This window comes from Gallinula chloropus (assembly GCF_964237585.1).
Source record: "Gallinula chloropus genome assembly, chromosome: 5".
In the NCBI taxonomy this organism is placed as follows: Eukaryota; Metazoa; Chordata; class Aves; order Gruiformes; family Rallidae; genus Gallinula; species Gallinula chloropus.
Genome location: NC_140090.1, coordinates 32,926,160 through 32,949,984, shown reverse-complemented (window position 1 = coordinate 32,949,984; position 23,825 = coordinate 32,926,160). Strand labels below are relative to the sequence as shown.

The 23,825-nt window shown below is 43.8% G+C and overlaps 1 protein-coding gene across 1 annotated transcript in view; it reads left to right on the top strand.

The window, feature by feature from the left end:
• Positions 1 to 2,810: 2,810 nt before the first annotated feature.
• Positions 2,811 to 23,825, top strand: part of USP40 (ubiquitin specific peptidase 40) — a gene marked incomplete at its 5' end in the record, with an annotated part of 35,644 nt that continues 14,629 nt past the window's right edge. Inside the window, 16 exons of the mRNA XM_084265008.1 lie at positions 2,811 to 3,009; positions 3,445 to 3,512; positions 4,485 to 4,598; positions 5,668 to 5,832; positions 6,592 to 6,738; positions 11,827 to 11,970; positions 13,056 to 13,184; positions 13,660 to 13,761; positions 14,103 to 14,210; positions 15,870 to 16,188; positions 16,707 to 16,788; positions 17,811 to 17,982; positions 18,762 to 18,846; positions 21,021 to 21,091; positions 22,164 to 22,483; positions 23,456 to 23,582. Coding sequence (XP_084121134.1) covers positions 2,811 to 3,009; positions 3,445 to 3,512; positions 4,485 to 4,598; positions 5,668 to 5,832; positions 6,592 to 6,738; positions 11,827 to 11,970; positions 13,056 to 13,184; positions 13,660 to 13,761; positions 14,103 to 14,210; positions 15,870 to 16,188; positions 16,707 to 16,788; positions 17,811 to 17,982; positions 18,762 to 18,846; positions 21,021 to 21,091; positions 22,164 to 22,483; positions 23,456 to 23,582 — 2,352 coding nt within the window. The remainder of the gene's footprint in view (positions 3,010 to 3,444; positions 3,513 to 4,484; positions 4,599 to 5,667; positions 5,833 to 6,591; positions 6,739 to 11,826; positions 11,971 to 13,055; positions 13,185 to 13,659; positions 13,762 to 14,102; positions 14,211 to 15,869; positions 16,189 to 16,706; positions 16,789 to 17,810; positions 17,983 to 18,761; positions 18,847 to 21,020; positions 21,092 to 22,163; positions 22,484 to 23,455; positions 23,583 to 23,825) is intronic.

The window sequence follows — 23,825 nt, the reverse complement described above, 5'->3', positions numbered from 1 at the left end:
TAAGCTGAAATCAGAACTCCACAGCCTTGGTGACTGTGAAGCAGGTATTTTTTGTTGCAGTGCTCCTCTTAATGTGTGCACGTAAAGGATCAATGACACAGCTTTTATAAAAGACATGCATGCATATTCATAGGGTTTCCAAGGAATGGTTAAATTTTTCATTTTCCGAGCTCATTATTGCCTACCCCACCCCAATAATATCTTGGTGGGATTCAAAGACATTTGATTTGCATCTACTTCATTTACCCCTCCTCATTACAGGTCCTTTCGGTGAGCTTTAGGCTTTTCTCTTGCTAGGAAAGCCACGGAGATAGATCTACAGACTTGGGGTGCCTCCCTGATCTTTTTTTCTCCCTCTTCCTCTTTATCACTCCCTTCTCAGGGATAAGTTTTTCCTCCTGAGTTACTACACCACAGAGGATGTGCTAACATTCTAGTCCTTTAGGCAGAATTTTAGGCACATCCTTTACATCGTTTGTTGCTGGCCAACTAATGTTTATCCTGTTCACTTCATGGAGGTGCTCTGGCTGTGACCCTAATATGTTACCTGATCTAAGTTGGCTCTGCTTTGGGAGAGGGTTGGACCAGAGAATCACAGAATCACAAGGTTGGAAGAGACCTTCAAAGATCATCGAGTCCAACCATTCCCATCCTAAGCTAAACCATATCCCTGAGCACCTCATCTACCCTTTTTTTGAACACATCCAGGGATGGTGACTCAACCACAGAGACATCCAGAGATTCACTCTAATCCAGATTATTTAATGTTTTTTAAGGGAAGGAAGGTGCTAGCAGCAGTTCTTTGAGGTTCCTGAAATAAGGAGCGAGGGAGGATTTGGCAGTGTCCTGCTGAAGTGTTTTCCTGGAGTGGTGGGTGGTGCAGCATGCTGTCAGTAAGATGATGGCTGTCTCCTAGATATGTGCCTTTTTATGGGGAGCAAGCCTATTTGGAGCAAGTTGTACCATCTTTGAGTGAGGAAGAGAGGAAATGCTCTGATCTTTGGGTGGTTAAAATAAAGGAAGGCTGTGAGATACTTTGGAAAGGTTTTAACCCACCAATTATGTCATGGGAGGTGGGACCTCTTTGGGGCTTTGGGGTTTTTTTTCCAGTGATTAGTGCATAAGAGCTGCATTCAGAGGAGAAAAACCTAATGCAAAGAGATCAAAATGAGGTTTTACCTGGCTACCTTCATTTAGAAGGATCTCCAGCCATGTAACTGTATTTTATGGGGGTTTATGAGGGAATATGTGTTGCATGAAGTGCTGAAGAAGCATTCTAGAAGAAGCAGAGTGAATACTGCCCTGCAGCTTCAGTCAGCTGCTCTGAGCATAGCCTTTTGCCTAAAAACTGCTTTACTGTGGGAAGGATGAAAATGAGCTGAATGCAATGTTGTTTTATTCAAAGAGTTTTAGGAGATGCTTGAAGATCTTGGTTGACTGGGATGCTATCAACTACATTTGGATTTTCAAAAGGTGTTCAGTAAGGTTTGCCACCAAAGGCTCTTAATGAAATTAAGTGGACACAGGAGAAGAAAGGTGTTGCTAGGTTTAATAATCAAGCATACATGACCAGCATGTCAATGGAGGGGATTCAGCCTCTCTGCTCTGGGGAGACCCTGCTGCAGTGCTGTGTCCAGCTTGGGGGTCCTCAGGACAAGAAGGACATGGAGCTGTTGGACTGAGTCCAGAGGAGGCCACAGAGATGATGTGAGAGCTGGAGCACCTCTGCTCTGAAGACAGGGTGGGAGAGCTGGGCTGGCTTAGCTCAGAAAAGAGAAGTCTGCTTCTAGGGAGATCTCTGAGCCCATTCTAGATCCTTCAGGGGCTCCAGGAGAGCTGGAGAGGGGCTGTTGCCAAGGGCAGGGAGGGCCAGGCCCAGGGGAACAGTCTCCAGCTGCAGTAGGGCATCTGGAGAGGGGCTGTGGGGTAGAAATCCTTCCTGGGGAGGGAGGAGGCCCTGGCACAGGGTGCCCAGAGAAGCTGGGGCTGCCCCTGGCTCCCTGGGAGGGTTCAAGGCCAGGTTGGATGGGGCTTGGGGCCCCCTGGGCTGGTGCAGGATGTCCCTGCCTGTGTCAGGGGCGTTGGAACTAGATGGGCTTTGATGTCCCTCCCCACTCAAACCAGTCTGGGGTTCTAATCTCTGATTCTATATTTATCTAAAATACAGGAAATGGGAGATGAGCTGTCTTGGAGGGGAGCGAGGGGCAGTTCCTTTGCATCTTTCCCAGGGCCTGTCTTCAGCATATAATACTCAGTTCTGTTGCCATTGAGTTTCTGGCTCTGAAACACCTAGAAGCAGAAATAATATTTTCATAAAATACTGCATTTATGACATTCCTCCCATCTGAAGTGGCTAATACAGTGACAGGTTACTTATGCACAGTGATTTGGTGAGAGGTAGTGGAGGCATTTTGGTGATTTTGAGAGACATTATACACCTTTTCTGCAGGAAACAGGACACCTTGAGCTCTGGTTAATTACAGGTGTTTAGAATCACCTGTTGATTTTTGCTAGGAATGTTTCTGCTTGTGCAAAAAATCAGGTATGATGTGTTTGATTCTAGTAAAAAGTCTGTTTGGACCTGTGGTTACACACATGCTTTTAAGTGACTCTCTGTTCTATCAGTGCATGCTTTTGTACAGATCTGATGTTCATGTTTAGAGCAAACAGAACAAGGTGAAGAATGTTCTAAACAAATTCTGCAATCAGGGCTGGAAGGTTCTTGGAGAATTAGAGGTGGGAGTAGTCAGTTGCTTTTTTTTAATATGAAATATTATTATTTTTCTTTTAAGGACTGTTTTGCCTTCACAATGTTTGGCGACTTATTTGAAGAGGATTTTTCCTTTGTTTCAAACAATCATTGTGGAAAAGGGAAGAAATTGAAGCCCAGAGATTCTGAGCCTCCAGCTCCCAGGGATTTCACCAAACTAAGCGGTATCAAAAACCAGGGTGGGACCTGCTACCTCAATTCCCTTCTGCAGACTCTGCTTTTCACACCTGAATTTAGAGGTGATGTATTCAAAGGCTTCTTAATGTAATGTTGGAATGGTTATTTTACAGTGGCTCACATTTCTAGTTACTTAAACACCACAAGCACAGATTGTTTTTGGGAACAGTTCATTTCAAACAAGGTACTACAGAATACTCAGAGCTGTTGGGCTGTAGAATATAATTACTAATATCATGACAATAAATACATATACATATTAATTTCATTACTTCTGCACTAAATCTGTGCATTGTAAACGTTTAATTTTCTTACAGGTAGGCAGTCTATGGTTTGTGTGAGTAAGAGAGGTTATTGCTGTCACTCATTTGTTAATGCAAGCACTCTTAATTCCTAAAAAATATTTTAAAAATGAAAAAAAATGCTGCCATCTAGACAGCTTTGTGCTAGACACTGCCTTTTTTCTCTGTTTTGAAGTTGATGTTTGTGGTTTGCAGAGGCGCTGTTCTCTCTTGGACCTGAAGAACTTGGGAGTCTGGGTGATGGCAGCAAACCAGATGCAAAGGTATTTGAAGTGGTGTTGTTGAATTTACATGAAGCCTTTCATGAGACTGAATGAAAGTGTAACTTTGATACTGAGAGGCAGCCAGGGTGGCTGATGCTCAGTTTTGCACCCAGATGTAAGTTTTCAGTGGTGTCTTTGCTTCAAAAGTAAGGTATTGAGCCTGTTTCTGCTGAAATTGATAGCAGGGGTTGGTTTGCCTTCAAGGGGAGCAGGAAAATTCCAAGTTCTTCTTTAGCCTTCTGGAGTCTTTTTAGTCTTTAGTCTCACAGTCCTTTTTTAGACCTTTTTTATTTTTCTTCCTTCTGTAATTAAAGCGACAGTGCTCTGACTGACTTGTCGCTGAATAACAGCCTAAATGACTGCCCAGAGGCTGTCTGAAGGTTTTAACAGCACCTGTACACAGGATGGTCCAAGGAGGCTGGAATTTAATCTGTGTCTCAGAAGTGCTCGCCAAAGTTGACTACAGAGTCTTGTTCTTCAGTTCTCAGGTGAAGGTGGCATGACTGGTTTTTGTAAGCCAAAGATAACTCTGGGTTGCTGATCAAACTTGTTGACATGAACCGTTGTCCTTCCCATCTTGTTCCACCCCTCCACCAAACTAAGCAAGGGGTAGTGTATGTTGAATCTGTATGTCATTAATCCTTTTGTAGCTGAGCTCTTAGGACTTACTATTCCAAAAAGATCAGAGAAAGCCATCCTTTCTTTTTTTGTGATGGTGATTTTATCCCACACAGGTTTGCTTTACCACCACATCTATGTTCCATGATTGTATTTTGCCCAAGTAAGGTGAGGAGCTGTAGATTTCTGGACATCATGTGTCTGATGTTTTGGTGAGAATTGAGTAACCTGTGTTATGAAAAACATAGGCAGTGGTGGGTTATTGCAATTTTTGTACTGAATTTATTTTTCTTTCAAAGGCTTTCTGACCTGGTGTGGGTGTATTTTGAGGTTTTTTTATTTATTTATTTCTAGGTTCGAATAATTCCATTACAACTTCAACGGTTATTTGCTCAGCTTCTGCTCTTGGACCAGCAAGCTGCATCCACAACTGACCTTACAGAGAGCTTTGGGTGGAACAGCCACGAGGTACAAATCACACCATTGCTGATAAACTCTTCCCTAAATGTTTTGGGTTTTTTTAAGTGTGACACTTTAAAAATATCTTAAAATACTTCAAGCTGTGGAGATAGTGTTGTATTGGGTTGATTATTGTTCTGTTTCCCTGTGAAGCACGTGCCATTTGTTTACAGTAAGTGACAGAAGAAAATAGTCCTGTTAAAAACAATTTCATGAGCTTTTCCTTTGTTTTTGCAGGAATGTTTTTACAAGAGTAATTCTGGCTCTTATCCTCAAATACTTATGTTCTTACCTAAATTGAACTGTGTAACTCCTCTTGGAGTTCAGTCTACATCTACCCAAGCGAAAGTGTTTCTGTGGGTTATAGTTACTGTGCCCAGTTCTGGAATATTGTGTCCAGTTCTGAGCCCCTCAGTTTAAGAAGGACTTTGAAAGAGCCCAGCGCAGGGCCACCAAGATGGAGTGGAACTGCTTCCTTACGAGGACAGGCTGAGGGAGCTGGGCCTATTTAGCTTGGAGGGGACTGAGGGGTGACCTCATCAACGTCTATAAATAGGTAAAGGATGAGAGTCAGGAGGCTGGAGCCAGGCTCTGCTCAGGGATGGCAGTGACAGGACAAGGGGCAACGGGTGCAAGCTGGAGCAGACAGAGCTCCATGGGAATGTCAGGAGGAACTTTGTCACTGTGAGGATGACAGAGCCCTGGGACAGGCTGCCCAGAGAGGCTGTGGAGTCTCCCTCTCTGGAGACATTTGAACCCTGCTTGGATTTGGGTGATTTAGTCTGGGTGATCCTGTTCTGGCAGGGGGTTGGACTAGATGCTCTTTCGAGGTCCCTTCCAACTCCTAACATGCTGTGATTCTGTGACAGTCTATGTACTGGAGCTATACAAAGAGGCATAATTAAAGTAAGAGTAACAAATAATAATAAAGGTAGCAATTTACTACTCAAGGTAGTAAATATAGGGATAGTCATTGAGGCATCTTTGCCACACTTAATATATGTTGGTTTTAAGCACTAAGCAAAGCAGATGGCACTATTTTATTTCTTTAAGTTTGGGTTTTGTTTGTATCATGCAGGAAATGAGGCAGCACGATGTGCAGGAACTAAATCGGATTCTCTTCAGTGCTCTGGAAACTTCCCTTGTGGGGACTTCGGGTCATGACCTTATCAACCGATTGTACCACGGGATTGTTGTCAACCAGATTGTTTGTAAAGAATGCAAGAATATCAGTGAGAGACAGGTAAAGCCAGCTGATGTTCCGGGGTAGGTTTCTGTTGAAGGTACTTTAAGCGTTCTGTTGAAGGTAATTTACAAAAAGAACACCTAAAATTGGGTGGTTCGTGGTTTGTTTGGGGTTTTTTCCTTTTAAAAACCTCTAAAAATAACACCATCTTTCTGGAGTGTCACTGGTGGCCTTGTTGAATTATAGAATGGTCTGGGTTGGAAGGGACCCCAAGGATCACAGAGTTCCAACCCCTCTTACCACAGGCAGGGCCACCAACCTCCAGGCCTGGATCTACACAAGGTTGCCCAGGGCCCCATCCAACCTGGCCTAGGTAGTGTGTATTGTTTAGGGTGCTGCAGACTTGAAGATGTGAAAATTACATGTGACTTTGTTTTTAAGTCTTGGCTGGCATTTTCTAAACAGCCTACATCAGGCTGTGACTCAGAGGTAAAAAACCCACAAGTGTTATTGCATCTTCTGAGCTGGCAAACGTTGCCTTCAGTAGATGTGGTGAGCAGAGCGCGGAACAGGGACAACAGTAACACAGGAACAACTCTAAAACACATCTTTCCAGTATTTTATACTCTCTGTAATATAAAAAAAAAAAGTTTGGTAGCTTTGTTTTTTTTTTTTTTAATTAATTTCTGTTAATGTAGGGGAGTTCTTCCCCATCAGCAACAAAAGCCTAATAAATGCTGACATCTGCTGTGGTGAATGGGGTAAATATCTGATGTACCATGAACTTAAATTGTTTGCTGTTTTGCTTCTGCACAGGAAGATTTCTTAGACCTAACAGTGGCAGTAAAAGGTGTTTCTGGCTTGGAGGAGGCTCTGTGGAACATGTATGTAGAAGAAGAGTACTTTGAAAATGAGAACTTATATCGATGTGGAGCCTGTGATAAACTTGTTGAAGCTTCAAAGGTAATTGGTGATTTTTTTCAGTGGTCACTTTGGCAATGATTAGGAACTTTGTTCTTATTTTGGAGTTAGAGGGTAGTCACAACTATATAAACAATACATGTCTTTAATTGGACAGTATATAATAAAAAAGATGCCAAAATCTGACCCTTTCTTTTAACCTCAGCAACTATGTTAAGAGGAGTTTGTGTAACTCATTTCTTGACTTGAATGTGGTTGAGGTGTGTAATCTAGCCAGAGATGAATAGGGTGGCTTGTAGTTTTGAGAGTGTGGCCTCATTCACACACCTCTGCTGCCCTTGGCTTTGGGCATATTGGAGGACAGGCTAAAGGAGAAACTAGAGCAGAAAAAAACCCCAACTGTTAGTCTGCTGGAGAGCAGTGTAGGTGAGAGGGACCTGGGGGTCCTGGTGGACAGCAGAGCATACTGGGGTGTATTAGAAGGGGTGTGGTTAGTAGGTTGAGAGAGGGCCTTCTCCCCCTCTACTCTGCCCTGGTGAGACCACACCTGGAATATTGAGTCCAGTTCTGGGCCCCTCAGTTCAAGAAAGACACACAACTCCTTGAAAGAGCCCAGCGCAGGGCCGACAATGCGATGGAGTGGAATATCTCCCTTATGAGGAGAGGCTGAGGGAGCTGGGCCTGTTTAGCCTGGAGAAGAGGGGACTGAGGGGTGACCTTATTGATGTTTATCAATATGTAAAGGGTGAGAGTCAGGAGGACAGAGCCAGGCTCTTCTCAGAGATGGCAGTGACAGGACAAGGGGCAGTGGGTGCAAGCTGAAGCAGAGGTAGTTCCATGAGAATGTCAGGAGGAACTTTGTCACTGTGAGGATGACAGAGCCCTGGGACAGGCTGCCCAGAGAGTCTGTGGAGTCTCCATCTCTGGAGACATTCAAACCCCACTAGGACGTGTTCCTGTGGAACCTAATCTAGGTGATCCTGCTCTGGCAAGGGGCTTGGACTTAGATGCTCTTTCAAGGTCCCTTTCAACCCTGAACATTCTGTGGTTCTGTGAAATGGGATCTTTTGATCCAGGTATTGCATCATTTCCCTGATGCTGAACAAGTTCTTGCAGTGATAAATTAACCCCTCGGTAGGGTTTTTTTTTGTATGTTCTTGTGGTGCTAGAGCCTTCAGGTATTAAGACTCTACTCATGCAAGGAACCAGCCAGCTCTTCTAATGTGTAAGACACTGTGTATGTTTTCACAGTCTATGCCTGTGTTGCTCCCATCTGGCAACTTCTTCCTTCTGGTATAACCACCGCCTCTTCATGTCCTCTCTCAGTGAGCTTTCCAACCACTTTCCCCCATGCTGAGCTGATGCCTTCTAACCAGGAGTTTCCTTCTGTCTGAGAGGCCATGAGGAGGATAAAAATCCAGGCACAACAAAGCCTCAAAGTCATCTTGCAGTGGTCTCAAATGTTTCTCCTTCAGGCAGGAGCTTGAAGATGCTTTTAAAGGAACCTGAATGGATTTATCTGGAGTTGCACTGCTCTGTCATAAGCTAGTGAGGAATTTACTGCTTTGGCCTGTGCTCAGCTATGGGTGAAAGCTGTCAGTATTGAGTTGTTTGGGGATTTTTTAAATTCAAAATTACTTATAAAGCCAAATGCAGTGACCTTTCCCCGAACTGAGTCATCAGAGCTCCAGCTTGGCCGTGTTTGTTGGCTTGGACTGGTTCCCCAGCATAGTAATTGAGTTGCCCTGGTCAGGCCCCACCTGGAGTGTTGTGTCCAGTTCTGGGCTCCCTGGTATAAAAAAGCCAGGGATCTCCTGGAGAGAGTCCAGAGGAGGCTACGGAGGTGGTTAAAGGCCTGGAACATCTCCCATATGAGGAAAGGCTGAGTGAGCTGGGACTGTTCAGCCTGGAGAAAAGAAGACTAAGGGGGGACCTAATTAATGTTTATCAATATCTGAAATATGGGATGCAGGGGGAAATGACCAGTCCCTTCTCAGTGGTCTGTGGGGACAGGACAAGGGGCAATGGCTGCAAGTTGGAGCACAGGAAGTTCCACACCAACATGGGGAAGAACTTTTACCCTGTGAGGGTGAGGGAGCCCTGGGACAGGCTGCCCAGGGGGGTGTGGAGTCTCCTTCTCTGGAGAGATTCCAGCCCCATCTGGACGCCGACCTGTGCAATATGAGCCAGGGAGCTGCTTTGGCAGAGGGTTGGATCCAGTGATCTCTCGAGGTCCTTTCCAACACTTACGATTCTGTGATTCTGTGATTTTAACCATTTTTTATGTGTCATCCAGCCCCTCAGCCCAGGCCAGGGGGAGGGCAGCCCAGTGAGAGCTTTTTGGGAGTTGTAGGTCTTTGAACTGCGATTTTTCAGGATGATAAAAAAAATAGTGTTTTGGCTTTCTTCTCTGCTAGTTTTTCATGTTGTAATTAATTTTTTTTATTACAAGTTGGCAGAACATGTCACAGTGGCATCTTGAGGACAAGCAGTATCACATATATGTGTATCGCCTCGGTGGGTTTGTAAAGGGGAAGCAGACATAGAATCACAGCATGTGTTAGGTGGGAAGGGACCTTTAAAGGCTATCTAGTCCTACCCCCCTGCAGTGAGCAGGGACATCTTCATTGGAGCAGGTCGCTCAGAGCCCCATTGAGCCTGACCTTGAATGTCTCCAGGGATGGGGCCTCCACCACCTCTCTGGGCAACATGTGCCAGTGATCCACCACCCTCATACTGAAGAAATTTTTCCTAATACCCAACCTAAATCTCCCCTATTCAAGTTTAAAACCATCACCCCTTGTCCCATTGCTCCATGCCCTCGGGAACAGTTCTTTGCCAGCTTCCTTATAGGCACCTTTCAGGTACTGGAAGGTGCTATAAGGTCCCCCTGGAGCCTTCTCTTCTCCAGGCTGAACAAGCCCAGCTCTCTCAGCCTGGAGAGGTGCTCCAGCCCTTGGATCATTTTTGTGGGCTGTTAGTGCACTCTGCCTTTGCAATGCTCTGCCCTCTTGATAACAGTGATGCCCTTTGGCGCTCTGTGGTGACTTCTGTGCAGCAATGAGTGCAATGCAAACTTTGCATGAGGAGGGCAGTGGGGTGCAAAGGCAAGCTGAGGACAGGTGAAGTTAATTGGGGACTCGGGAGTTCAGGAACATTTGTTGGTGCCTCACGTGGCTTGGTTATAAGGGATTGTTAAACTTTGCTGGGGTCAAGGGAGTGTGAGATAAGAGCTGCTTACCTATCATACACAGTCATCCATGCAAGAAGAGAGTGGGAACTTTTAATTTGGGTAAGAACCTCAGGAGAGAGGAGCTGTGCTGGATGGAGGGATGCTGTGTCAACACAAATACTGCCTGTGGCTCTGCGGCCTTCTTGGTGTGACAAGTGTGGTCAGAGTCAGCACTGGTGGGGAGGTCAGCCACCTAAGAGTGCAACCACCTGCCCGCTCCTAGCCTGTTTCCAAGACAAAGTGACCCCTATCTACCCACTCCATTCCTTCCTTGAGCATGCTGTGGCTCCTTTTGTGTTATTCTGTGCCCCCTCCCCTTTTCTTTTTAATCTTGGCCTTTAGAGAATTCAGTAGTTGAAGAATCTTGTGTTCCAGAACCTCATCAAATTTTAATTGTACAGTGTGATTATCACTCTCAACTCAGAAAAGCACTCAGAATCCTTTGTGGTGCTCAGCTCTGTGCCAGAGCCTTTGCAATTGACACAAACTAAATTCTGAATTCAGGGAGTTTCTTAAACTGTGTGGTTTCCCAGGCAGCTGTCTTTGTGGTTCTGCAAATGGGGAGTTGGATGGAGGCACTGGAAAGGCTGAAAGCCTGTCTGTTGAGTCTACTCTCATGTTCAAAGGTGATCCATGATAGGTTTGCACTAGTGTTCTGCACTCAATGCACAGGTTATTCCTTACTAAATTGGGTTATGTTGGCTTTCCTGCCTTGGAGGTCCTCTCCTATATAAATAAGGGAGACTAATTTTTGCATGGCTCTTCTGTGGCTGGCTGTAGGGCCTTCCAGGATATACCTACCTCATGCCACTCAGGCATATGACATCATGCTCCTTTGCTGTAGCCTGCAGGTCTTAGTCAGGGCCCTTTACTTCAAGCAGCCCTGCAGATCTTAAGCAAGATGCCACCATGATATATTCTGGTGATTTTGTCAGAGATTTCTGTTGTGTTTGGAGGCAGCCTGACAGTCACTTAGCAACAGGCTGCAAAATATACTTGGGAGTGAGCTCTGTCACACTACAGGTCTGTCAGAGCTAGTTGTTAGAGACAGATCATTTCTGACTTCTGCATTTGAAAAACACTGTGCCTGTAGGAATCCTGACCTCTGCTTGAGGTCACACAACTCCTGAGAACTGGAGAACTTCTCCGAGGTCAGGTGGTGTACCAGTGTTGTGTTTGGAGGAGATGACAAGGAGGGGCCAGAAGATTAATAGCCCTAGCCTCAGCTGAAGCCCTTTCCTTGCAGCAGAAGCTAGCATGTAGGCTAACTTTGTAGTTTGAGCTTTGTTCTATGGTTTGGGTTTTTCTGAGTGACTTCAGTGCCTGTACCAAAAGCTGAGCACCCTACTATTGATTTGAAAATGGTGAAGCTACCACAAAGCTGTGTCACTCTTCTACAGCACTTCCTGTTCAACAGCAGTTGAGTGTTTGGGCTTCTTACTTTTTTCTTTTCCCTTTGGGCTCCCAGGATTTGGGTGAGGGCAGGTGTCATGCAAGGGGCTTAGAGCAGAGTGCCTGGGAAGTTGCTGTGTAGTCTGACTTCATGTGTAAGCACAAATCCAGGGGTTTGAAGCTGCTGCTTTGTATAAAATTGAAGAAAATCCTGTCACAGAGAACATGTATGTGGGTTATGAAAATGGAATTACTGACTAGAATTTCAGCAGTGGCCTTTGATTTGTGGAGGGGGGTAAAGTGTGGGACGGGTGATGGACGTTCAAGGAGGGTGTAGGGCTTAACAGAGGGATATCTAGTTGGTAAGGAAACTGAGAATTAGGGAAGAGATTTTAAAAATTAAGATGCCATTTGGGTTGGAAAATAGTTGCCCATAGCAAGGGGGAGGCACTATACTGTTATAACTGTGTGCTGCTATTTATTTATTGTTTTAAATAATTTTACAGTCCGCTAAGCTGCGCAAGCTGCCACCCTTTCTCACCATTTCTCTCCTGAGATTTAACTTTGACTTTGAGAAGTGTGAACGATACAAGGAAACGAGCTGCTACACATTCCCCATCCAGATAAATCTGAGGCCTTTTTGCGAGCAGGTTTGTACTATTGCATTTCTTCCAGTTTCTATACATCTGGCAGAGAACCAGTATCTCAAGGACAAGCTATCCTCTTCTCTTTTGCATTTTGTCAGGCAAGAAGCTTTGTGGGGTTCTCCTCTGTCTCTTAATTCCAAATGTTTGGAATTCCAGTTTGTTTCCGAAAGACCACTTCCTAACCTTGTAGCTATGCAATGGGAAAGAGTATAATTACCTAAAGCTTATTCTGAGGCTTCCATGAAAGGAAAGCTATCACCTGGAAATTGAGACTTATTTTTGTGTTGGCATTGTCTGATAATGCCACGTATAAATGTACCTGTATGCATTTTATCTGCCTGGAGCTACTTCATTTTGTGTAGGAATCTGTTTTTCCATTCATATATATGTATTTTGATTATAAACCGAGCTATACCATTGCTTGATGACAGTTTTTGCACCTTAAAATAATGAGGATTAGACTTACTAGAGGTGCTGTTGTTGAAAAAGATGTTTTTCTTGCTGAAATGTTGTACAGTAGCCTTGGAAATTTCTGAAGTGTTTGCATTTGAGGAAGAGTTTTCTGGGTTTTTTTTTTTTTTTTTGACCTCTCCCCTTGGCTGGTTTGTGTATATAAATGTGTTGCCTGGGGTTTTTTTGCCCTCTAATCTTTTAAACAAAATAAGCCTGGTTAGGAACAAACAGGTTGACTACTTCTAGTATTTGCATCGATATTTCAAGGTTGGCTGGGGCCCTGGGCAATCTTGTGTAGATCCAGGCCTGGAGGTTGGTGGCCCTGCCTGTGGCAGGGGGGTTGGAACTCTGTGATCCTCGGGGTCCCTTCCAACCCAGACCATTCTATGATTCATTATTCTAAATTTAATTTTGAATTTCCAGTATTGTTCAGAATCGTGGTTAAAGTCGCTTAATAAGCTTGTGCCTAAGTCCATGGTTTGTGTTCCCCAGCACTGAAAAGCCATTTCATTCCCTGCATGTGTGAACACATGCTGGGAAGTATCTAAAGCTATGCTGATGGTGTGAAACTGCCCCGTGTACTAAAGACTTACTGATGTATGTTATTGTTACTATTACTGTTTTTCTTTTTAAAGACTGAAATGGATGATTCAGAGTACATGTATGAGCTCTTCTCTGTTATTATACATAAAGGTGGCTGCTATGGAGGACACTATCATGTTTATATCAGAGATGTGGATGAATTAGGAAACTGGCAGTTACAAGTAAGTCCTAAAGGTTTCTCTGCCTTGCTTGTTACTTCTCATTTTTCAGAGGAGCATGAAGAGCTAGGGGATAAAATATGTATCTAAACTAATGAATGTTTGGTCTCTTACCTCATTGGGAAGGCTAGTTTTCCATCCCTCTCAAGATTTTGTAGCAAATCCCAGCTTTCCAATGTACTAAGCTACCTCAGGTTACCAGGTTTGCTTTTTTCCTTTCTCAAACGAATTAATATCTTGACTTGAAACTAGCACAGTTGTTTTCATGGGTGGTTCTGGCTGGCTGTTTGTAAAAAGATAAATGGATAACATGTGTGACAGTGTTCAGCAGCAGGGGCAGCTTAGCAGAACTCCCTCAACACTTCTAAATTGCACTTGCTAATGTTAGTACAGCCTGTGATCAAAAACCACTGCTGGTGCATGAAATGGCAGTGCTTGTGAGTCTCTTGTTTGTGAGTCTCTTATTCTCCTTGCACAGGAAGAAGAGGTTAGGCTGACTGGAGAGAAAGCTTTAAGAGATACTGAAAATGCCAAAGAAACAGAAAATCCTTTGGCAGTCCTAAAAGGAATTTTATCAGAGGTATGGTATGTAAGGAATTTATTGCTTGAGTTTTGATACTAGGGAACCTAGCAGGGAGGGGTTGGTGCACAAAAGAGTGGGATGGTCTAAGTGTGAAGAGCTCTCCTGGACTTCTTGTGAAGCATATAAAGCTTCTGACTCAACCTGACTTTAGTACTAATGGTGGCTCTTTGTACAGAAACGGGCTGTCTCTGAGTATTTCTTAAGTTACTTGCCAAAGCTGTTGCAAATGATGCCTCGTTGGCTTATCAGTAAACAGGAATGACTTCAGAACCAGCTTCTTTGTGTCGATCCCTTGACTTCTGTAGCCTTTGTTACCCAAGTTTTTAATTTCTCTGTAGGAAGAATCTAAACAAATTCCTGTGGATCAGTTAGGGCAGAAATTATTGGAGAAAACAGGGGTGTCCTGGAATAAAAAGTACCGAAAACAGTACGGAGCATTAAGAAAGGTAATGTGCCTGTGTCTTTGGTTTTTTACTGTTAAACCAACTTTTCACTTGTATTCCTGTTGAAAAGTCAGTAGGATGATAAATGAAAGTACTGGCCCTTGGACTAGCAGGAAACAGAGATTTGTGAAAGAGGTCTGTAGAACAAATCAGTAGGCTGGGAGACATAGAAAAGATTCTCAGGAGATTATCTGCCTGAAAGCTTCTGTCTTTTTCCGATCTGTATGGTTGGACTCTAAAGAAAACTAACCTCACATACTGAACCTTGTGTCTGTGGATGAAGCTGCACCAACACTGCTACCACTTCAACACAGAAGCACTGAGCAGAACTAAAGAAGGAATACAGTATCTCTTCACAGTCATAACAGAAATGAGGTTTTGGAAATGTATGTTGCTTTTTTTGGTTTATTAGGGCATGTCTGTAAAATTAATACTCCTAGTAAAATATTGTGTGTCCAATTGGTTACTGTATTTCCTAGCCCTTTAAGGAAAATATTTGTATTATAGCTACGCAGAAAATCCGTGTCGGCACTGTTTGAATAGACCTAACAATGCAGTTTTCCCACTAATGATTTAAAAGTAGCTGTGAAGTCTGAATGTGAGCCTTCCATGGAGGCAGGGGCTGTTCTGACTTTGACAGGGAGATGAGAGAAAGTAGTTGTGAGCTACCCAGGATTAACCACTGGAGAGTTTGGGTGCTGTTGTGGACGTTACCAAAGCTGACACTTCCCAAGTGCCGCTCTGTGCCCAAAGCACATTGACCTGTGCAATATTTCTCCTGTTGAAGTAACTGTAAATTGTTTTACCCTTTTTGAAGTATCACATGAGTTTTTGATTAGAGGGCTGGAGCACCTCCCTTATAAAAAGGGGCTGAGGAAGTGGGGCTTGTTCAGCCTGGAGAAGAGAAGGCTGCAGTGGGACCTTGTTGCAGCCTTACAGTCCCTGAAGGGAGCAGAGAAACAGGAGGGGAATCAACTTGCTAAAAGGGCAGAGACTGGCAGGACAAGGGGGATGGATTAAAGCTGAAGGAAGGAAGGTTTAGATCAGATACTAAGGGGAAGTTTTTTACAGAGAGTGGTGAGGGGCTGGAACGGGCTACCCAGAGAAGGGGTGGCTACCCGATCCCTGGAGGTGTTCAAGACCAGGTTGGATGGGGCCCTGTGCAACCTTGTGTAGCTCCAGGCCTGGAGGTTGGTGGCCCTGCCTGTGGCAGGGGATTTGAGCTCTATGATCCTTAGGGTCCCTTCCAACCCAGACCAGTCTGTGATTCTACGATTATGATCGAAACTGAAATTCAGATTTTAGTGGGTTAATTTTGGATTTTTTTTTTTTTTTTGATGGGGTGAGGTGTTTTTTGTAATTTGGGAAGGGGGAGAATTCAAGAGTAGTTTGTGTTCAACTCCCTGCCCCATCTCTTAAGAGCCATAATTTTTTTTGTGTAATTTGGACCCCAAGCTTGTCTGAATGTCTGCGTGCTGCTAAAATGAAAGCAGAGTGTGGAGTGAATAAGATGGCTGAAACTGAATGAGTAGACTTGAAGTTCTTGAGATGCCACAATGGGTGGTGTTAATTTGGGTAAGATGGAGTTCAGCAGACCAGAACTGAGCTAGAGATATGTATTTAACACTGGGTATCTTCATCTTGTCCTTGCTTTCCTTTCAGTATTTGCAGAATCATCCTCAAACATTTCAGTTCAGTTCTGATGAAAATAAGGTTGGTCTGAAGGAAAAACACAAGCTCCAGGTTAAGGTGGATTCTCAAGGACAAGATCTCCAAAGCCTTCCTCAGAAGAATGATGCCCAGTGGAATTCAGAAGAAAACCCTGCCGGGCTAAGGGACAGTTCTGGTTGTCATTGGTTTGATCTGAATGATTCCAAAGTCCAGCCCATCAAGGAGAAGGATATTGAGAAACAATTTCAGGGTAAAGAGAGTGCCTACATGCTGTTTTATCGAAAGTCTCAGTTAAAGAGACCACCTGAAGGTACACAAAACTCATCTTGATATGCTGGGGGCTTCCTTCATTGGCAGTTTGTTTTCTGAAGGGTAGAGGCTCTGGGCATTCCTGTCCTTTCCGAGAACTGGAGATAAAGTTTTCCCTCTAGTGATCCTTTGGAAAAAGGGTTAACTGAGGATACAAGGGAGGCTATCTCCAAGGAGGTAGTGACCAGTTAACTGGCTGTAGCTGACACTAACTTTCTCTAGTCTGCTTCTCCAATCCTATCAGAACTTCTGCTGCTGACATGAACAAAAGCTGTTGCTAACGGCAGTCACATATCTCTTTCCCTCATGGAAAGATTGATGGGAAGAAGTAAAAGGGCTTGTTTGTTCTTTGTTTCATCTTGCAGATTAATTTTTCTCTATTACAAAAGGATGCAACGTTATTGCTCTTGAATTTTCAATGATTACCTTACTGTAATGTCTCAACTTGATCACTTTTCTTGTTTGCCAAAACCCATTTTAAGTAGCTGAGGCCAAACTAGCCTATATTATTTGTTGCAGCGCGAGGAAACCCAAGGTACCAAATTCCTGAGCACCTTCTGAATGAAATGAATGCTGCTAATACTGAGCTGCAAAAAAAGAGGTATATTAATGTAACTGTACCAATCTCTTCAACAGCATTCTTAATCTGCAGATCTCCAAAGTTGATTTAAACTGAAAGAAACTCACTGAGTAGAGCCAGGTACTAAAATAATTCAATGTCATAGAGGTTAATTGAGGAATATAACTTTACTGGTTCCCTGCCTCCCTGTTAGTGCCTTGGAGACATTCTTCAGATTTTCAAGGGAAACTTACTTACCAGTTTAAAATTGTTCTTTCTTTTTACTTTTGTTTTGAAAATCAGTGCAATTCTGGAAGGAGAATGGAATATGTTCTCTTAATTAGGTTTGTGGAGTTAGTTCTCCACCAGGATAAAGGGGGAATGATTTGCTTTGCTGTGAAATGTCAGATAAATGCCAGAAACGTGGAGGAAAGAGCTAGTGGTATTCAGGTTGGTTGAAACTTTTCCTTCTGTTGAGGAACACAGAACTGATAATACACCTGAATCAGAGCTGAGCTGTCAAAATGCAGGCATAAGACTTGTGTGATATCTCTGTCCTGTGCAAATTTCACTCTTTTTTTTTTTTTTTTTAAACAGCATATTTGCTGCAATACTTAGCTAATAGAACTGGATACAGGTATGAAGGAAGGGAGGGCATGGCTGTCTCTGTCCTGACTCAGTTTCCATGCATTTTTTTCTGTCCCTGCATTTCAACAAAATACAGATCTGGGATGGAGCTGAGGAAAAACCCCCAAAAAACCAACCCTACGTTCTCCATCTCCCTAGAAGTAAAACCTTCCCATACTGTTAGCAAGGTGTAGAAGCACGCAGAACATGCTGTTTGTGTGGAGGATGTCTACACTAGCTCTACGTTGCCCACTGTGTAAATTGCTGTCGCCTTTGAGCACATCTCTGCGTCCCCCTTGGTCCAGGGGGGAATGTGAGAGTGAATTTAGTTGTGAGGGTATCGGTTCCAGCACTACAGCACAGCAGCAGCTCTGAGATAAGCTAGCTAGTTGTGGGTGTTAAATTCACGGGTTTGTTATTGTGTTGCTCTTTCAAAGAGTGGAGTGTGACTCAGCAAACAATGGCATCGATTTACATCTCCATTTGAGCTCCTGTTACAAATTTCACAACGGGGCTTTGCATCCCTCCCTCACGTGGAAGGAGAGTGTCATCGATCTGACTATTGATAGAAGGAAAACACTAGGAGACCTTCGGCAGTCGGTGTTCCAGGTATGTGCTATGTTAGATGAACGCAAACACCTCATTTCTACTTGAGCTCATGTGCATTTATGCTGCAGTGTTTATCTCCATGAGAAGTTCTCAGCAAGAAACGTAATTCCAGGAGGCAAAAAAACTGTGGGTTCACGTGGAAGCAGATGTCAGTTCTCAAGATGTTGAAGCCATAAGATGTGAATTGTGTAGACTTCAAAGCTCTTGTAAACTACTTTAGTTGTATTTGGGCAGCGTGTACATCAGCATGGATTAACACTTTGCTGCGATCTAGGCATATTCTTAACATGTTTGTTTGAAAGATTTGGGGTTGTATTTTCAGTGAGCTGGTTGGCCTTATAGGGAATAATCAGTAAAGTTTAATAAAAAGAAAGGAAATCAGTTAAAAGAAATACTTAGCTTCAATGTCAAATGTGAGGTTTTTGCATTTTTTTCTCTGTGATATTACAGGAATATGATATTTCATAAACTGCTTTTGTTTTTCTTTTTAGAGGTGTAAATCAAAGCTAATTCAATGTCAGGAGACGCTATTCACTTTTTCTACTAACCTTTGGTCAGTGTCCAGTTGAAGCTTTTATTTCCAGCCATGTGGTGACTGGTCTGAAAGGTCAAATCCTAAATACTCATTGGTTTTCTGCGTTACTGGGCATGTTGAAATGGATACCTGTGACTTAGGTGTCAAAGCAAGCTTGGCAGATTCAGTGAAGTTGTAATTTTGAGTGATGGGAGTTATTGATGGTCTCTAACATAATATTGGGGTTTTTATTCTTTCCAATTAGATGTTGGAATCTTGGGAAGGAGATATGGTTCTCAGTATTGCCAAGCCTTTACCAGCAGGACTGCATCTTTACCAGATACTTGATGGTAAGACTTGTTATGTACAAGGTTCCCACCTTATTTCAATGTTGGTTTTACTGCAGAAAGCAAGGATTTCATATATAAAATGTCTTGGAGTCTATTACTGAACATTAGGGCCATGAAGATGATCACAGGGCTGGAGCACCTCTGCTACAGAGAGAGGCTGAGGGAGCTGGGCTTGTTCAGCCTGGAGAAGAGAAGGCTGCAGGGGGACCTTGTTTTGCAGCCTTCCAGTCCCTGAAGGGAGCAGAGGAACAGGAGGGGAATCAGCTTGTTCAAAGGGCAGAGATTGGCAGGACAAGGGGGATGGACTAAAGCTAAAGGAAGGAAGGTTTAGATTAGGTATTAGGGGGAAGCTCTTTCCAGAGAGAGTGGTGAGGTGCTGGAAGAGGCTGCCCAGAGAGGTGGTGGATGCCCAGTCCTGGGAGGTGTTCAAGGCCAGGTTGGATGGGGCCCTGGGCAACCTTGTGTAGCTCCAGACCTGGAGGTTGGTGGCCCTGCCTGTGGCAGGGGGGGTTGGAGCTCTGTGATCACTGGGGTCCCTTTCAACCCAGACCATTCTATGATTCTTCAGAACCAAACTTACATGCAAGTCTGCCTTTAAGATATTTAGGATGCTGTTCTTGATGAAATGAAGATTTTTGAGACGTTTAGATGTAATCTCTTTATTGAGAAGTGCAGATCCTACACAAGTTAAATGCATTTCCTGACAAAAATATATCTGTGCTTTTGCCTTGTTCTGCCAGTGAATGTTTGCTTTCGTAGGGTTTACTGAATAGGTAGAGGAGTGGATAGAGAAGAGCAGGGTGACATCAAAGAAAACTGTAAAGGAAATTGCTTATGTTACATTAGGTTATTAGGAGTACCACAGTATTTAAAAGTCATGAGTTCTGTCTTCAGCTTTACACAGTTGGGCAATTCCAGGTGTTTGTCTTCAAAGGCCAATTCAGCCCTTTTTTGTGTTTTATGATCTTTTGTGATCTGTTTCAGCAAATCAGGGTTCTAGCAGAACATAACCCAGCCTTCTATGATGTTGACATCCAAATAGGCACTTGCCGCTGCTCATTCCTCCTGCTGCTGGTACAGTTCTTTCTTGCACAACAGTAAATTTTAAAAGAATTCCAAATCTGACTTACGGTAGAAATGTAAAAGAAGCAGCAGCACGGTGTTAGTGTTGTAAAGGATGGCTGTGGAGTGTAGGGTATGTGGCTTGTTTATTAAATCCAGCCTTTTTGTTTTGAATGTATCGATCTATTGTCAAATTGCACATAGAAAAGCCTGAACCAAAGAGCTTTGCCAAGTGCTGATTTGGACCTCGGTTTGCAAGGGAAACTGAAACTGTTTTGCTGCATCTCGCTGTACTCAGTGTTCATAGAATTATAGAATCGTTAAGGTTGGAAAAGGCCTCCAAAATCATCTAGTCCAACCATCTCCATACCACCTATATTACTCACTAACCTGTGTCCCTGAGTACCTCATCCAGCCTTTCCTTGAACACCCCAAGTGACGGTGACTCCACCACCTCCCTGGCCAATCCCTTCCAATGCCCAACCACTCTTTTGGAGGAGAAATTTCTCATAATTTCTAACCTGAACCTCCCCTGGTGCCACTTGCAGCCATTCCCTCTTGTCCTGTCACTGGTTATCTGTGAGAACAGGCTGAGCTCCAGCTCCCACAACCTCCTCTCAGGTAGCTGGAGAGAGCAAGACGGTCACCCCCAAGCCTCTTCTCCAGGCTAAACAGTCCCAGGTCCTTCAGCCGCTTCTCATCAGACTTGTGTTCCAGACCCCTCACCAGCTTCATTGCCCTTCTCTGGACACACTCCAGGTCCTCAATGTAGTGAGTGGCCCAAACGTGAACACTTTATTCGAGGTCTGGCCTCCCCAGAGCTGAGCACGGGGGGATGATCACCTCCCTGGTCCTGCTGTCTGCGCTATGCCTGGTGCAAGCCAGGATGCTGTTGGTCTTCTTGACTACCTGTTGTTGGGTCATGTACACACTTGGTTCACTCCATGGCCAGAGCAATCCTAATGTACACCCTGTGAATAATGGTCACACAGAGCTTTTGTGAAGGCAGATTTGAGCCAGAGTAGGCTATGCCAGAATAGTTCAGTTTACCAGCTGACCATATTTGTCTGTTTTTCTAGAGGGAAAGGACTTGATGATTTGTTGCTTTTCAGGAGATGAGCTGACACTGGATGGCATTGGGCTGGCTGATGGAGCAGACCTCTTTGTGTGGAATGGGAAAGAGGTAAAAGAACCAAATACCCTCTCTCCTTGACAGTTTCAAAGAGAGAAGGCGCAGTGCCCAGACACACTTTTGGAAACATTGATCTGTTCTGCAGATGTGCTGCTGGTATATCAGCGTTGGCTTTGGCATCACCTAGGGCACTATGTTCTCGTAGCTTGTCGGTGTATTTCGAGTGATGTACGTAAAAATCCATAAACAGAACAGAGCAGATTGCATTCTATGTGGTTTAGATTGATAGGTGCCTGTAGATGTCCAGTGACATTGGAGCATGTTCTGAAAACATTTGGTGAAGGAGATCTGTTATCACATTACTGATAATCAAAACCTGTGTCTTGTAACAAATGGTTCATGTAGCCGTTGACAGGTCTAACTTTCTACTTGTGCCTCCCTGAAACACTGCTCCTTTTCTAGTGTTGCACCTTCCTTTTCCTGTTAAGGCTTCTGCTTGTCTTTGAAATAATTGGCTCAGTGGTTATATACCACAGCCTTTTATTCCACCTCTGTAATGTTTTACAACAAAAACCTTTGCAAAGTAAAAGTATGCATTTTCCTTATGATTTATCAAAAAACCCCTGTAAAACCAGAAGACATCTAGTAACAGTTGTTCTTGGCTTGGTATGGCCTTCACTACTCCAGCTTCTGGTTAAATTGCCTTTGTCGAAGACCTTTGCCTATCCTGCATATCAGAAGGGCCAGGTTTCAAAAATCTGTCTGTCTTGGTCTGCCTCAGTCCCATTTTTGGGGAGATCTTTAATATCCTGAGGGGCTCAATTCCTCTACTTAATCTGATGGAGATAGCATCTGCTGGCTTCCCAGCGACTGTTAACGGATATATTTACTCTAAGTGGAGACTGAGGACAGACCTTAGCACCTTGCTTTTTCTTCCCAGCACCTTGGAGTAACTCTAGTTGTTTGTTCAGTAGACACTTGGTCAAAGGTGGTTTATTTCTAATGAGGAGAGAAGGTCCATCTTTTTGTCTGGATGATTTTATTGCTGTTTGGTCTTTTTTTTTTTTTTTTTTCTGTATTTTACCCATCACCACTGCATAAATCTTGCTATTCCTTACTTCAGGTTGGTGGTACAAAGGTGATGACAGGCCCAGATCATGAACCCGTGGTGATAAACGTTCTTCGCTTGGCGGAGTATAACGAAGGAGGGAAGGGTCAGCACTTCATGGAATCACAGCACGTCTTTTCCTGCAGCACAAAAGTGGGCGATGTGCACAGAGCCTTAGCACCATCAGGAGGAATCATTTTAAAGAATGGCTCAGGACTAGATAAAGAAGCCAAGAATTGGGAAGTTTTTCTTGAAGAAGATATGAAGGAAACAGTCAGAAGTGTTGGTCTGACGGATGGGTCCTCAGTATTAATCTTAGACAGCCATGACCAGAGGTAACAGCTTTATTAGCATGTATAATTAAAACAAAGAAAGCAATTTTGGCAGAATCTTTCATTTGGCAATGAAATTGTGCTGTGATTATATGTATACACACACACACACACTCTTTTAAAAAAAAAAAATACACTAATTGTCACTTTGAGCTTTCTAATTCAAGATGACATAGTCTTAAATTTTGGGGATCAGGCACTACCAAAGGTGTTATTTTGCTCTTGAAGTGAGGATGTGGTTATATCCTTTAATTTTGCTGGTGAAGGGAAAAACCTAGTGGGTGAAGGGAAACCTAATGGGTGAAGGGAAAACACCCAGTTTGTGCCTGGTGTGCTGGCATATCTTTGGCGTAACCAGACTCCTTGAGGTTTGAGGTCTGTTTGGTCCCCAAGGGATTTGGTGGGATGAGAGAACAGGCTGGTACCGGAGGAATATACAGTTCTGCTGAGTCTCCCACTTCAATCTAAAGTTACCAGGAGCAAATTTCTGGTGGTGGTTTGTGTCCCACTCTGTAGCCCTGGAGTTATCTTACCATTTTCAGCTGCCTGGGTACCGGCTTGTTCCATAATTTCTGACTTCATAGTAGAAAGAGCACAGGAAAATGGAGATTAAATGAAGCAGCAGGAAGGTTCTTCACCAAGAACTGTGCCTGTGTTTATATGCAGCAGCAGAGAGAGAAAATCTCCAATTCTGGTTATGACTAGGTATGCTTTTACAGTGTTCTTTTCCCAGAAGCCTTAAATCCAGCCTCAAGACAGTGATTTAGGTTCTGAAGTGCCTTCAGAAACTCAAGTCCCATGACCAAAACATGGCCCAGAGGTTGCTGCCTGAGCCTCAGACTCTGTGCTGTAGCTATTATTGTCACAGGTGTTTCTGGGTTGTTTGAGAGTTTGGGGATGGAGGGAATTATATGGGTGGGTTTTCTGCCTTTGACCATCTTTGCACTGCTCCTTTGTTGTTTTTTTTTTCTACAGTTTTGTGAATGTGTCAAGTGGCAACCTGACTGCTTTTACGTATGACATCAGCTGGCTCCAAGTTAAAAACTTCTGCGGAACAGATGACGAAGAGAAACACGTCAAAATCACTGCCACTATTGAAACAGTAAGGAGTCCCATTGCTCAGGGCTACAGAGTTCCATGAAAGTCCTGGCTAGTGCACTCAGACCCAATAGTGAGGAGTAGATTTGGCCTCAGGGCTGAAGTTTTTCTTGGTGAAAATACTGTGCAACTCGGAGTTACTGGTATGGAATGCACTAGGTTGGCAAGGACTTCTAAAGGCCATCCAGTCCTACCCCTGCAGTGAGCAGGGACACCTTTAACTAGAGCAGGTTGCTCAGAGCCTCAT